The sequence below is a fragment of the Carcharodon carcharias genome, chromosome 15 (assembly GCF_017639515.1).
Source record: "Carcharodon carcharias isolate sCarCar2 chromosome 15, sCarCar2.pri, whole genome shotgun sequence".
In the NCBI taxonomy this organism is placed as follows: domain Eukaryota; kingdom Metazoa; phylum Chordata; class Chondrichthyes; order Lamniformes; family Lamnidae; genus Carcharodon; species Carcharodon carcharias.
In genome coordinates, this window is record NC_054481.1 from 88,127,310 (window position 1) to 88,141,834 (window position 14,525).

At 42.6% G+C, this 14,525-nt stretch overlaps 1 protein-coding gene across 4 annotated transcripts in view; it reads right to left on the bottom strand.

Annotated features, from left to right (window-relative positions):
• Positions 1–14,525, bottom strand: part of usp48 (ubiquitin specific peptidase 48) — a 132,720-nt gene that overhangs the window by 74,239 nt on the left and 43,956 nt on the right. For all 4 annotated transcript variants that reach the window (XR_005945334.1, XM_041206699.1, XM_041206698.1 and 1 more), the window contains exons 7-8: positions 10,289–10,422; positions 7,111–7,193 (exon numbers count right to left, since the gene is read on the bottom strand). Coding sequence is in view for 3 of the 4 variants with exons in the window: in XM_041206699.1 (XP_041062633.1) it covers positions 7,111–7,193; positions 10,289–10,422 (217 nt within the window). In the remaining variant the exon portion in view is untranslated. The remainder of the gene's footprint in view (positions 1–7,110; positions 7,194–10,288; positions 10,423–14,525) is intronic.

The following is a 14,525-nucleotide window of genomic DNA, read 5'->3' on the forward strand; positions in this document are numbered from 1 at the left end:
AACATTCATATGCTTCAGCTCACAATCACAGATTTTACGTTTTTGCAAGCCATACAGCCATATCTCTCAGCTTGCACACTCCGCTCGATTATTCATTCACAACAGTCACATCTCCAAGGCCTTGTTCAATTTCCTTCAATAAACATCATCAGCCTCCCACCAGCCATGCTGCAGCCTCACAGGAGCACTAGGACAGGCAAAGATACCTGGAAGACAGGCACTAAGGAAATGCAGAGAAGTGATTAGTTTATTTCTGCCTGCAATACAGCACAGCTTCATTAATAAATTTGGATTGATATGTTTTGATAATTTTATTTTTGCATTGTGACCAAGAGGACAAATGTGAAGGTCAGTGATAGAGAGAAGGTAAGATGTGGGACAGTCAATGAATGGGCAGCTGATGTTGGCCTTACTTGTATCGCTTTAGAGTTACTTGATCACATTCAGCCTAAGCAGAAAGGGGCTGCATAGGTTTCAGCCTCCCTTCCTTATACTCTTGGCGTTCTTGCTCCTCAGCTTCTTGTCTCAACAGTTGAATACAGCAAGGTTGTGCAGCATACCACAACAAATCTTGAGCCCCACTCAGCTGAGAACTGCAGGGCTCCTTCCAGAGCAGTCCAGGCTGATCCAGATCAGTGCTTCAACACAGCTTTGTTGTACTACTGTATAATACTCAGGGCAGGCGGTGGCATAGTGGTATCGTCACTGGGCTAGTAATCCAGACCCAGGGTAATGCTCTGAGGTGGCAAAATTTGAATCCGATAAAAATCTGGAATTAAAAGTCTACTGATGACCAGCTAGTTCACTAATGCCCTTTAGGGAGGAAAATTTGCTGTCCTTACCTTGTCTGGCTCCATGTGACCCCAGGCCCACAGCAATGTGGTTGACTCTTAAATGTCCTCTGAAATGGGAGCAAGCCACTCAGTAATAACAAACTCAGCCCTGTCAACCCTGCAAAGTCCTCCTACACAACATTTAATGCCAAAATTGGCAGCGCTGTCTCACATACCAGTCAAGCAACAGCCTGACATACTTACTCACAGAATCATACCTACAGATAACGTCCCACCATCATCACTATCCCACTGGCAGGACAGATCCAGCAGAGGTGGCGGGCACAGTGGTATACAGTCGGGACCGAGTTGCCCTGGGAGTCCTCAACATCGACTCCAGACCCCATGAAGTTGCATGGCATCAGGTTCAACACAGGCAAGGAAACCTTGAGGCTGAGGAACCACTGTGGGTGGTAAGGACACAATGCCCATCACCAAGAGATCGAGCTGGCCTAGTCCTAAAGGGCATGACTGCTAGACTGGGTCTGTGGTAGGTAGTGTGGGAACCAACTAGAGGGGAAAACATGCTTGATCTCATCCTCACAAACCTGCCTGCCACAGATGCATCTGTCCATTGCAATATCGGTAGCAGTGACCACCGTACAGTGCTTGTGGAGATGAAGTCCTGCCTTCACATCGAGGGTTCTATTCAATGTGTTGTGTATCACGATTTCAAACAGATTTAGCAACGTAAGACTGGGCAACCATGAGGCACAGAATCAGCAGCAGCAGAATTGTGCACAACCATAATCTGTGCCTCATGGCCCAGCATATCCCCGAGCCTACCATTACCACAAAGCCAGGGAATCAACCCTGGTTCAATGAAGAGTGCAGGAGTGCATGTCAGGAACAGCACCAGGCATAAAATTGTGGTGTCAACCTGGTGAAACTACAACACAGAATGACTTGCATGCCAAATAGCATAAGCAGCAAGCGAGAGACAGTTAGGCGGTTCCACAACCAATCAGTTAGATCTAAGATCTGCAGTCCTGCCACATCAGTCGTGAATGGTAGTAGGCAATTAAACAATTCACTGGAGGCGGTGGCTCCACAAATATCCCCATCTTCAACGATGGGGGGCCACAGCACATAAGTGTAAAAGAAGTGCCTAGTGGATGATCCATCTTGGCCTCCTCCAGAGGAACCCAGCATCACAGGTGCCAGTCTTCATCAATTCAATTCACTCCACATGATAAGGAAAGGCTGAAGACACTGGATACTGTAAAGGATGTGTGCAATGACAATATTCCAGCAATAATACATTTGCACTACTGAAGTTGTCACGCCCCTAGCTAAGGTGTTCCAGCACAGGTACAACACAGGCATCTACCCGGCAATGTGGAAAATTGCCCTGTACACAAAAAGCAGTACAAATCCAACCCGGCCAATTACTAGCCCATCAGTCTACTCTTGGTCAGTCAATTGGCAGAAGGGGTCATCAACAGTACTATCAAGCAGCACTTGCTTAACAATAACCTGCTCACTGACGCTCAGTTTGGGTTCTGCCCGGGCCAATCAGCTCCTGACCTCATTACAGCCTTGGTTCAAACTTGGACAAAACAACTGAATTCCAGAGGTGAGGCGGGAGTGACAACCCTCGACATCAAGGCAGCATTTGACCGAATGTAGCATCAAGGAGCACTAGCAAAACTGGTGTCAATGGGAATTGGGGGAAAGCTCTCCGCTGATTGGAGTCATAACTAGCACAAAGGAAGATGGTTGAGATTGTTGGAGGTCAATCATCTCAGTTCCAGGACATCACTGCAGGAGCTCTTCAGGGTAGGGCCTAGGCCCAACCATTTTCAGCTGCTTCATCAATGACCTTCCCTACATCGCAAAGTCAGGAGTGGGGATGTTCGCTTATGATTGCATAATGTTCAGCACCACTCTTGGCTCCTCAGATGCTGAAGCAGTCCAAATGCAGCAAGACCTGGACAATATCCAGGTTTGGGCTGAAAAGTGGTAAGTAACATGCATGCTACACAATTGCCAGGCAACGACCATCTCCAACAAGAGAGAATCTAACCTCCTGACATTCAATGGCATCACCACCATCAACGTCCTTGGCAATGGGTGGGGGGGGTTTACCATTGACCAGGAATTGAGCTAGATGAGCCATATAAATACTGTGGCTACAAGAGCAGGTCAGAGGTTGGGAATCCTATGGCGAGTAACTCACTTCCTGACTCCCCAAAGCCTGTCCACCACCTACAAGGCACAAGGCAGGAGTGTGATGAAATACTCTCCACTTGCCTGGATGAATGCAGCTCCCACAACACTCAAGAAACTTGATACCATGCAAGACATAGCAGCCCATTCGACTGGCATCCACAAACATTCACTCCCTCCACCACCGATACAATGGCAGCAGTGTACACCATCTACAAAACACACTGCAGGAACTCACCAAGCCCCTTTAGACAGCATCTTTCAAACCCATGGCCAGTACCATCTAGAAGCACAAGGGCAGCAGACACATGGGAACACCACCAACTTCAGCCACTCACCATCCTGGCTTGGAAATATATCGCCGTTCCTTCCTTGTCGCTGGGTCAAAATCCTGGAACTTCCTCCCTTACAGCACTTGGGTGTACCTACACCACATGGCTGGCAGCAGTTCAAGAAGGCAACTCACCACCATCTTCTCAGGGGCAATTAGGGATGGGCAATATATGCTGGCCTAGCCAGTGACACCCTCGTCCCATGAATGAATTAAAAAAGCTGTGTTGCAGTATTGCACTTGTTATGCACCCAAGCGCATGCTTTGCACACTGGAGTTATCAGCCATGGAGTTACTGGACAGCCTTGACTATCCAGCAGCCATCCTTTGGTTTGCCATGGTAATTGAAATACAGCTGGCACAGAGGACTGCCACAAAATGAATGCATGAGTATAGATGGGATACAGGCATTGGCCTGTGGTCACACACCAGCTGCATACTGAGGAAGTGGAGCCCCTTTCTGTTCAGATACCTGGCAGAGTTGACCTTTGACATATGAAAACTAATGCGCATGCAGTCAATGGCACCCTGCACCACGGGGAAGACTGCAATCCATGCAAACCTCTGTGCTTGATCTGGTTACTTCTCTCTGGCAAGAGGGAATGAAATAAAATTTGAGTTATCATTCTTTGCTTAGAGAATGACCTTCCCTGTGCAGCTGTACACTGAAGACAGAGATATTGCTGAAATCTCCAGGAGCTAAGCAGTTAGGCACCAAGTCCATAGCCAGCCACTTTCAAAGCCACAATGGTCCTTGCCTTGCTCAGAGGTTGGGCCGTGGCTGCAGTAGTTGACCTATTTCACCAACAGCCTCCTAAAGTGAACTGCTGACATCTCAAGCATTGGTCACCGCTAAAGTTCAGTTCAGAGAGTTGGTTCCTAACTGGGTGTATATAATTTCTTTCCACGAGACTTCCTCCACTCTTCCCTCTTCCAGCAGCTTGCCCTGCTCTCTCTGGTCGAAGCTCAATTTCCCACTTATACTTAATACCAAGAGGCCTACTAGTCCACCAATGTTTAGAAGCAGCTTGTTTTTGCAGAAACCTTTAAGTCAGCTGAAAAATATTTCAGTAACTGTCAGACCAGCCCCTGTACTTTTTGAAACGTTAAACAGAAAGCACCTGAAAACAGAATTGCAGCAACAGCATGACGTTATGATCTGCCTACTCTACATGTTGCTAGCAGGTGTTAGATGCACATGTACCAAACTCTTTATCAATATAGCACACTTTGCATCAGCAATGTGTACTAGCACTACAATTACTATTTTGGAAGCTGAAGGTTGTGTAGCAGCCAAAAAAGAGTCACTATCAAAACAAATTTCACCCCTGCATCTTGGAATCAACTTGACCCAAAAAAAAATTAACCTCTCCACTTGCCCCCACAAAGACAGTTACTGTTCTGACGAAAGGTCACAGACTTGAAACACGAACCTTGTTTCTGTCTCCACAAATGCTGCCAGACCTGCTGAGTATTTTCAGCACTTTGTTGTTTTTCAAGATTATCACTAGCTGGCTTTTAAAATATTATTTCATGATGTGGGAGTCACTGACAAGGCCAGCATTTGTTATCCACCCTGAATTTCCCTTGCAACTGAATGGCTTGCTGGGCCACTTCAGAGCGCTGTTAACAGTCAACCACGTTGCTGTGTGGGGTGGAGTCACATTTTGACAAGACCAGGTAAGGATGGCAGGTTTCCTTCCTAATGCTAAAGGGCATTAGTGAAGGACATTATTAACAAGTGTGAGGCTAGATCGCTGCAAGTATTTAAAGAGGAGGTAAACAGATTTCTGAAATATCGGGGAGTTGAGGGCTAAGAGGAGCTGGCATGAAAGGGGAGTTGAGGCCTGGGGCAGATTAGCCATGATCTTACTGAATGGCAGGGCAGGCTTGAGGGACTGAATAGCCTATTCCTGCTCCCATTTCTTATGTTAGCAACCCTCAGCAGGAAGGCAACAGGCATATGAATGGCATGAGGAGCGGCACAAACCTGCTCCTTGGTTGCTTCCACACAAGATATTGATATTCCAAGTGACAGAGGCTAAATCTGTCAGAAGAGCATTTGCACTACTAGGTGGTGACCTGAGAGCGAGGCGAAGGATTTTGACTAATGAATTGACAAAGTTTGCTTAAATTCAGCACCATATTGGCAGCTCACATTCACTTCAGTTATGCACTTAAATGGGTATAAAAAAAAACAAGGTACTTCATTATGGTAATGAGCACATATCTCCTCTCCAGGAAAAAATTCTGCTGTAGTACAAGTTTTGGCCCAGCATTAAAAAACTCTTTCAAAGAACACATCTTTAAAACTAAGTTGATACAACACGACTGGCCAAACTTAAACCCATGTTAACTATTTATGCACGCATAGCAGAAGGCAACCAGTCTACTTTCATCTGCACACCTATGCTCATCAGCAAATTGAAGAGCTGAATCAGGCATGCTTATTTGGAGCGAAAACAAGTTGAGTGATGAGTGTCTTCTCATAACTGGAAACCCAAGGCTCCAGAATCACCACGGGCACTCCTCACAATCAACTCTACCTAATGCATGCATCTCTTTTTCAAGCTAGGGTGTTTAAAATTGCACAATATTTCAAATGTGGCCTCAGCAGAGATCTGCACAAGGGTAGAATAGTTTCCCTCAATCTAGTTAAATTTGATAGATATTTATGCCATAGCTTTACAATGACTGGAAATATGTAGTTAGTTAATTCAAAATAATCACAGCCAGATATTTTCCCTCCACATCAGATCTACAAATTTCTGATCCTCTTCCAATCCTTGAAAGTGTTGTCAGCTCCAAATCTAAGCCCATCATTTCTACATGTCTGAATGTCTCCAATTAGGCTTCCACCCTTACAACAACACTGAAACAGCCTTAATCAAAGTCACAAAAGACACCCTCTGTGACCATGTCCATGGTGCACAATCCTTCCTTGCCCTTCTGGATGTTTTTTGCAGCCAACCTTCTACAACACCTCCCCTATCATATAGTTCATTAGGATTACTCTCCCTTGGTTCCATTCTAACCATCAGGGCATCTCCAGCAAACGCTTCCCTTTTCACCTCTGCACTTGCTTGAAATCTATACTTGGTCCCCTCTCTTCCTCATCTTCAGGCTGCCCCTTGGTAACATTACCTGAAGATATGGGGTCAAATCTCACATTAAAAATAATTTGTTCAAACCATATGCTGCAACTTGTACTATCTACTTGCCAAAATGCGAGAATCTATTGAACACATGGCATTTGTTTTTGCTTCATGTATTTTCTTGCCAGTGGACCCTTTAAAAGTTTAAAACGATCCCATTCCTGTCTTCTGAAATCTCTACCTCCATTGCCTTCTAAACATGCCTTTTAGTTAATCTCAGCTGGTTTTAAAAATAACTCTCAATCCTAGTCGCTTCTTCTTTTGGAGTATTTTACATGTTGTGCTTTTAGCAATTTTAGTTGCGATCCCAAAGTTTCACCTTTGCATCTGAGGACATCTTTGTCTTCAATATCCTTTCAAACAATCTGGAAATAAATTAACTTTTGCTTTTGAGCAAACAGTGTAAAACATGCAAGAAATGAGTCAGTCCTTGAGCAAATATTTTCACTAACCAAGTGCCAGCTAATCAGCATGTTAATGGGCCATCAGGAGAAGCAAACACATTTCCCACAGAACAGATTAATTTGAACTGGGACCACACAACTAAGGGAGAAAAACAATTCTTGAAATAACTGAAATCCAACATCATGACTGAAAACATTAATATGAAATTATTCCTTACCTTTCCTTTCAAGGTATGCAGTAAGGTCTAAAACTTCAGGAAAGCTGATGTATGAGTTTAGTTTTTTCTTATGACCAGTTTGCCTGCAGAAGTTAAATTTGAGAAATTCAGATTATGAACTCTAACTGTAAAGCTTTCGGGATGGAAATTCACCTTGGGCTGCGGTGCGATAGAGATGGTATTGTATTGGCTGTCCGTTATACATAGCACTAGATATTCAGTTTCATTGCAGTTAACGGAATTAAAAACCAAGTTCTGGGGATAATGGGCGGCGAATCAACAGCACCAATTTTGCTTCAGGACCAGAGACAGATTTCTACCCCATGATGTCTTATCAAAAAAAGGTTAATGTCTTATGATAAGGTGGTTAAAAAAGTTAAATGGCTGCCCAAATACTGGATTTAAAAAAAACAATATTGATATAAAATCTAAAAAATACCTCATTCACAAAATTTTAATTTCATGAATGTTATTTTCTGTGTTTTACACTGAAAGGGTAGTGGAAGGAAATTCAATAATTACTTTAAAAAGGGAACTGGATATACTTGAATAGGAAAAAAAGCTCAGCGCTAAGGGGAAAGACTGGAAGGGTGGTACCAATTGAATAGCTCTTTCAAAGGGCTGGCACACTGTAGTGGATTGCATGACAATGAACTGTGTTATAAGATTCTAAGATTCTCTTAAGTGGTCACAACAAGCTTACTGGAGGTGGAGTGCTTAAAGATGTGGATTGCTGGAAGACAATACAGTCACTGGTCATAAGCACCAATCACTGGCAGAATCTACAAGTTTCCAATCTGGCTGAGGGAATTGATCAAAACTTGAAAGCACTACATCAAAAACTAAACCTACTACCTGGTATTAACCATGCACTTAATGTAGCAAATAAAACAGATCCTCAAATCAAAGCCATATCATTAGCTAAGCAGAGCAATGAAAATTGTTACAGAGCACTTAGAAAACTTGAGAAATACAATTCTTTGGCAAACTACTCAAAACAGGAATATTAATTTAAATGTAGCTGATTTTTGTTTTAAAACCGATTCTGCATCAATAAAATGAACTGCTGCAGGCCATGAGAAAGAAAGCACTTCAGGTGTAGTACTGACAATGAATAACCAGTGAGATCTGGAGTAATATCAAGTGGTTACTGACTGGGTGTCTCTAAATTCCTAAAGAAGCAGTGTCCCAGTGGTTATACAGGAATTTGGATGACAGTTCAATTTTATTCGATTGTCGAATAAACACAAAAAACATACAGTGCTACTTGATATTTTCTTTTGAATAAATGCTAAAAGGCTACAAATGCTTTTGTAAATTTCTGGCAGTGTAAATGGGCAAAATAATGCAGGCTAATAATGGATTCAATCAAGGTATTCAAAAAGGTATTGGATGGCTATCTGAAAAGAAAGAATGTGCAAGGTTATGGGGATAAGACAGGGGAGTGGGACTAGGTAGAATCCTCTTTCAGGGACCCAGAGCAGACTCAAAGGGCCAAATGGCCGCCTCCTTCACTGTAAAGATTCTGTGGTTCTGGATATTTAGCATTGACGTTTCCACTTCATGACCAAATATGACTTTTGAAAACCTTATGTGGTGTTTCATAATACAGGATATTTCTAATTTGAATAAGCATCTCTTGATAAAAGCAGTATATAACCAAGCTACACAGGTCAGCAGTGCCTAAATTCATTGCTTTTGCTTTTAAATTCATTGTTGTTGTGTTGATCAAAGTCTAGGCATCTGAAAGGGGCATTGCTATTGGTTTCAATATTCATCGCAAGATAATGGGTTTAAAAAAATAACCAAACATCTGCCCCTGTATGGTGCTTTCCAGTGACGAGCCTCATGTCTGGCCATCATTGGTGACAGGATCAGGCACAACAATTTCTCATACTCATGTGGTGGAATAGCTGCCCACATTCGTTATTTGAGCTCACACATGAAGAATTGCTACTTGAGCATGGTAATGAAGGGTAAACAGCAGCCTCTGGTACAGGACTCCAGCAAGAGGAGTGCAGAAAAATTGGAAAACCAAGCCAGAATGCTACACAGGGTTCATACTCAGAGAAAGAAACTTCTTGTAACCTTCACCATGTGTTCAACAAATTGTATATGATTTCCACATTCGAACTGATTCAAAAGCTACACACGAAAGTATGGAGAAAGTCTACTTCTATAAACCTGTGAAAGTGAATATGAAGTTTCAACTGATTGCCACAAACTATAAGAATCATAATCCTAAGTAGTTTCCACACCCCACTACTGAGCGACAATTTCAATACTTACATTCTTCAAATGAAGCATAGAATTACATAGCATGTGCAGCACAGAAACAGATCATGCAACCCAACCAGTCCATGCCAGTGTTTATGCTCGATTTGAACCTCCTCCCATCCTTCCCCATCTATCAGAACATCCCTCCATCCCCTTCTCCTTAATATGTTTATCCAACCTCCCCTGAAGTGCATCTATACAATTTGCTGCAACTACTCAGTGTGGTAGCAAATTCCAAACACTCACCACTCTCTGGGTAAAGGTATTTCTTCTGAATTCCCTATTTGATTTCAGGCTGACTATATAATTATGATGTTCTAATCTGATTTATTGATTAGTTCTGATATTCCCAAATGAAACTGCATTAATAAAACCTCTCAATTTTGAAGGTCTCTATTGGGTCATCCCACAGCCTTCTCTTTTCCACAGGAAGAGGCTCAGTCTGTTCAGCTTTTTTTGAAGTGCACAACGTCTCAGTTCTGGTGTAATCCTTGTAAATAGTTTTTGCACCCTCTCCAGTGCCTCTAAATCCTTTTCATAATGTGGCGATGAAACTTCACTCAGGAGTCCAAGTGTGATCTAACCAAGGATCGATACAAGCTTGTTTTCAATCCTATCCCTCCAGAAATACCATAGACTGCGGCATATAGGTCAACATATGAAGGCTCAAAAAATCCTTCCAAAAATGAGGGTCAACTTATATGTCAAGTATAATACGTGAAGCGGCGTTGGTTTAGGTCTTTTGGATGCAGATGTTCTACTGCAAGCACTGAAATTATACAGCAAATCATGACTCGAAAACTGATTGTACAGATAATTATACCGAAGTAAACAAACATGTTCGTGAAAACAAGCACAAATATTCATTGATAATGCTTTCAGCAAACTGAACGTGACTGACCTGTCAAAGACAAATCTCAAAAGCTGCAAATTGAGTGTTCTCGGAAGGCTGAGTAGTTTAATTTTTCTAGTGGCATTCTGTTTGTCCTGACATTCATCACAAAAGTACCTATTATCTCCTTCCAACTTTTCTTCCTGAAAGAAAATTCAGAATTAGTGCAAGGGCTCTAAAAGGGAGCAAAAACAGGCAAAGCAAATTCTACATGCATGGTTTCTCCTAAATAACATATGCCATGTTCGTGATAATTTTCCTAATTCATGGGAGACTGTGGAGCATCTCTGTTCAATCCACAAGCATGACCTCAAGCTTCTGGTTGCCTGTCATTTTAATTCTCTGCCCCACTCCAACCTCTCTGTCCTTAGTCTTTTATGTTGTTCCAATGAAGCTCAGCATAAGCATGAAGAATAGCATCCATCCCATCTTTTGATGAACCATCTTACAACCTCTGGATTCAACATGCGCTCAATTTCAGATCATAACCACTGCCGCCATTTGTTCGGGCAACAGCTTTTGGAGATGATTCTATTATTCCCATTTACGCATCCTCTGGACCCATCTTTTCTTTATTTATCCCATTGTTATCCCTGTTGCCTTACATCATCTCTTTTGTCATTTAATCTCTTCTGCTTTCCACCCTATCCCAGACCTCACTGCCTCCTTTACTTGCCTCTCTATTTTTTAAAAATTTCGTTCGTGGGACATGAGCCTTGCTGTCCAGGACAGCATTTATCGACCATCCCTAATTGCTCTCGAGAAGGCGGTGGTGAGCTGTCTTCTTAACCACTGCAGTCCATGTGGTGTAGATACGCCCACAGTGCTCTTAGGGAGGGAGTTCCAGGGTTTTGACCCAGAAACTGTGAAGGAACAGTGATATACTTCCAAGTCAGGATGTTGTGCAGCTTAGAGGGGAGTTTCTAGGTGGTAGTGTCCCCATGCATCTCCTGCACTTGCTATCTAGTTGATGGAGGTGACAGGTTTGGACGGTGCTGATAAAGGAGAGTTGGTGAGTTGCTGCAGTGCATCTTATAAATGGTACACACTGCTGCCACTGTTTGCTGGTGACGGAGGAAGTGAATGTTCAAGGTACTGGATGGGTTGCCAATCAAGCAGGTTTGCTGTGCCCTGTATGGTGTCAAGCTTGTTTGTTGGAGTTGCACTCATCCAGACAAGTGGAGAGTATTCCATTACAGTCCCAACTTGTGCCTTGTAGATGGTGGATAGACTTTGGTGAGTCAGGTGATGAGTTATACCCTACAGAATTCCCAGCCTCTGACCTGCTCTTGTAGTCACAGTATTTATATGGCTAGTCCAGTCAGTGTGTGTGTATATATATATATATATATATATATATATATATATATATATACACACACACACACACACACACACACACACACACACACACACAGTTGCACATATATACATGGGCAGCTTCAGTATCTGGGGAGTTGCACAATGTTCAGCACCATTCACAATCATCTGCAAGCATTCCCACTTCTGACCTTATGATGGAGGGAAGGTCACTAATGAAGTAACTGTAGATGCTTGGGGCTAGGGCCCCAAGCATAACTATCTTCCTTTGTGGTAGGTATGACTCCAACCAGTGGAGTGCTTCCCCCTGATATGCAATGACTTTTGCTAGGGCCCTTTGATGCCATACTCAGTCAAACGCTGTTTTGATGTCAAGGGCAGTCATTCTCACCTCTTGAGTTCAGCCCTTTGTCCATGTTTGGACCAAGGCTGTAATGAGGTCAGGATCTGAGTGGCCCTGGCTAAACCCAAACTGAGTGTCAGCAGCAGGTTATTGCTGCATAAGTGCTTTCTATCACTTTGCTGATGGCTGAGAGTAGACTGATGAGGCTGTAATTGGCTGCATTGCAACTGGCCTGATTTTTGTGGACAGGACAAACCTGGGCAATTTTCTACATTGCTGGGTTGTTGCCTGTGTTGTAGCTGTACTGGAATAGCTTGGCTAGGGGCACAGCTAGTTCTGGAGCACAAGTCTTCAGTACTATTGCCAGAATGTTGGAGAGCCCATAGCCTTTGCAGTATCCAGTGCCTTCAGTGGTTTCTTGATACCATGTGGAGTGAATCAAATTGGCTGAAGACAGGCATCTGTGATGCTGGTCACCTCAGGGGGAAGCAGAGGTGGATCATCCACTCAGCACATCTGGCTGAAGATGGTTGCAAATGCTCCTTGTCGTTCGCACTAATGTGTTGAGCTCCCTCAACATTGAGGATGGGGATATTTGCGGAGACCCCTCCTCCAGTTAGTAGTTTAACTTTCCAATATCATTCACAGCTGGGTGTGGCAGGACTGTCAAGCTTAGATTTGATCTGTTGGCTGTGGGATCGCTTAGCTCTGCCTATCATATGCTGCTTCCATTGTTTGGCATGCATGTTGTTCCGTGTTCGGCATGCATGTTGTGTTCCAGCTTCACCGGGTTGATGCCATATTTTTAGGTATGCCTGGTGCTGCTCCTGGCACACCCTCCTGCACTCTTCATTGAGCCAGAGTGATCTTCTGATTTGATGGTAATGGCAGAGTGGGGTATATGCAGGGCCATGAGATTACAGATTATGGTTAAATACAATTCTACTGCTGCTGATGGCTAAAATGTACCAGCTTAAAATCTATTACATTTCTAACTTTTTCCAGTTCTGATGAAAAGGTCATCAAACCTGAAAAATTAACTTTGTTTCTCTCTACAGATGCGACCCGCTTTGCTGAGCATTTTGTTTTTATTTCAGATTGCCTTCAACCGCAGTATTCTGTTTTGTAAAGGAGATTTTCTATGCTTCAACTTTTCAAAAGAAGTTGGGCTTCCAATACAAACAAAAAGCAAACACTTTTTGCAACACCACAGAACTTAAGTGGGTTTTGTGAACATTATTTTTATTTACTGTATGACATGAAAGCTGTGGCCGAACCTCAATCCATAATGTATTGAATGGAATACCCTTTGACAAAATGCTGATTAAGTTGATTCTACAAGAAATAAGCTTCCAGGCTTGAAAACCGACTGACTGCACTTTGTATTATGTACAAAGGGGAAAATATCTTGAAGATATCTCCCATAAGAATGTCAACTGAGATGTCAGAAAGAGGTATTAATGTCTATAATGTTATTGGAAATTATTTTTTTAAAATAGAGTTCTATGGGGTCTGTGCCTGCGTATGTCTTAATTGGATTAAAGCCAACAAGTCTGGGTGCTTTGATGTATAGTAGTTTTCAGATGGTAAATAGATAAATGTTAAGGAGGGTAGAATGTAAAGTGTAAATTTGCATTTGTTAAAAGAAACATTCAAGACTGCGGGTGAAATCTTATACCTAGCTAGAAGACACCAAGCAATGTGTTTATTTTTTCAGTTTGCTAACAAAATTGTTGGGATGAAAGAATGCTATTGTTAGAAGAGATAAAGTTAAAAGCCTAGTGATACAATGGAAAATTTACATTCAAAGAGAAAGATATGTATAAAGGAGATTGTTGTAAAGTAGAGGCATTTTAAAATCCAACAAGTCCGAGAAACCTCCAGCCTGTAAGCCCTAGTCTGTGTGCAAGGACCCACAGTTGAAAGAAACTAATTTTGAATGCGACTGTCCAGGGTGTGCTTTGCCAAGGATCTGTTAAATCTTTGAGTTTTACTGTTGCCTTAATGGTGGTGTAACAGGGTCAGATTAATTAGGGGATTTTTGTAGTTATTGTCGTAGTAATTTTGTAGACATATGTATGTGTTTACAATTCAAAGCCTGCATCTCGAAACGTACAAATTGCAAAAATGGGCTATGACAGTTGTTTCAAGTTTCCCTCTGGGATTCGAGCAACTCAGCCTTTACCATCGACTGTGTCATAATAGAGATTCAGGGAGACAGTGCAGCAGATGGATGGCAAATCCAGGGAATGTAAAAGGTTGGGGATGTGGAGGGGAGGAGGTTACAAGGATAGGGAGGAAAAAGATTAAGAGGAATTTAAATAGGAGGGTGAAAATTTTATATTTAAATGAGTTATCAGGGGCTGGGAGTCAATACAAGTCAGTGGCGCAGGGATGATGGAAAGGATGGGACGAGCAGAATTTTGGATGAAAGTTACAGAGTGGAGAATGGAAGGTTAGCCAAGAGTTCATTGGAGCAATCGAAGTTGGAGATCTCTTCATGAGTACACTTATTTATAAGCCAATTTCTAACCAGTTCTTTTCTTTCCACCCTTCTGCGTAGTTTTTTGGTGATTTTGAAAT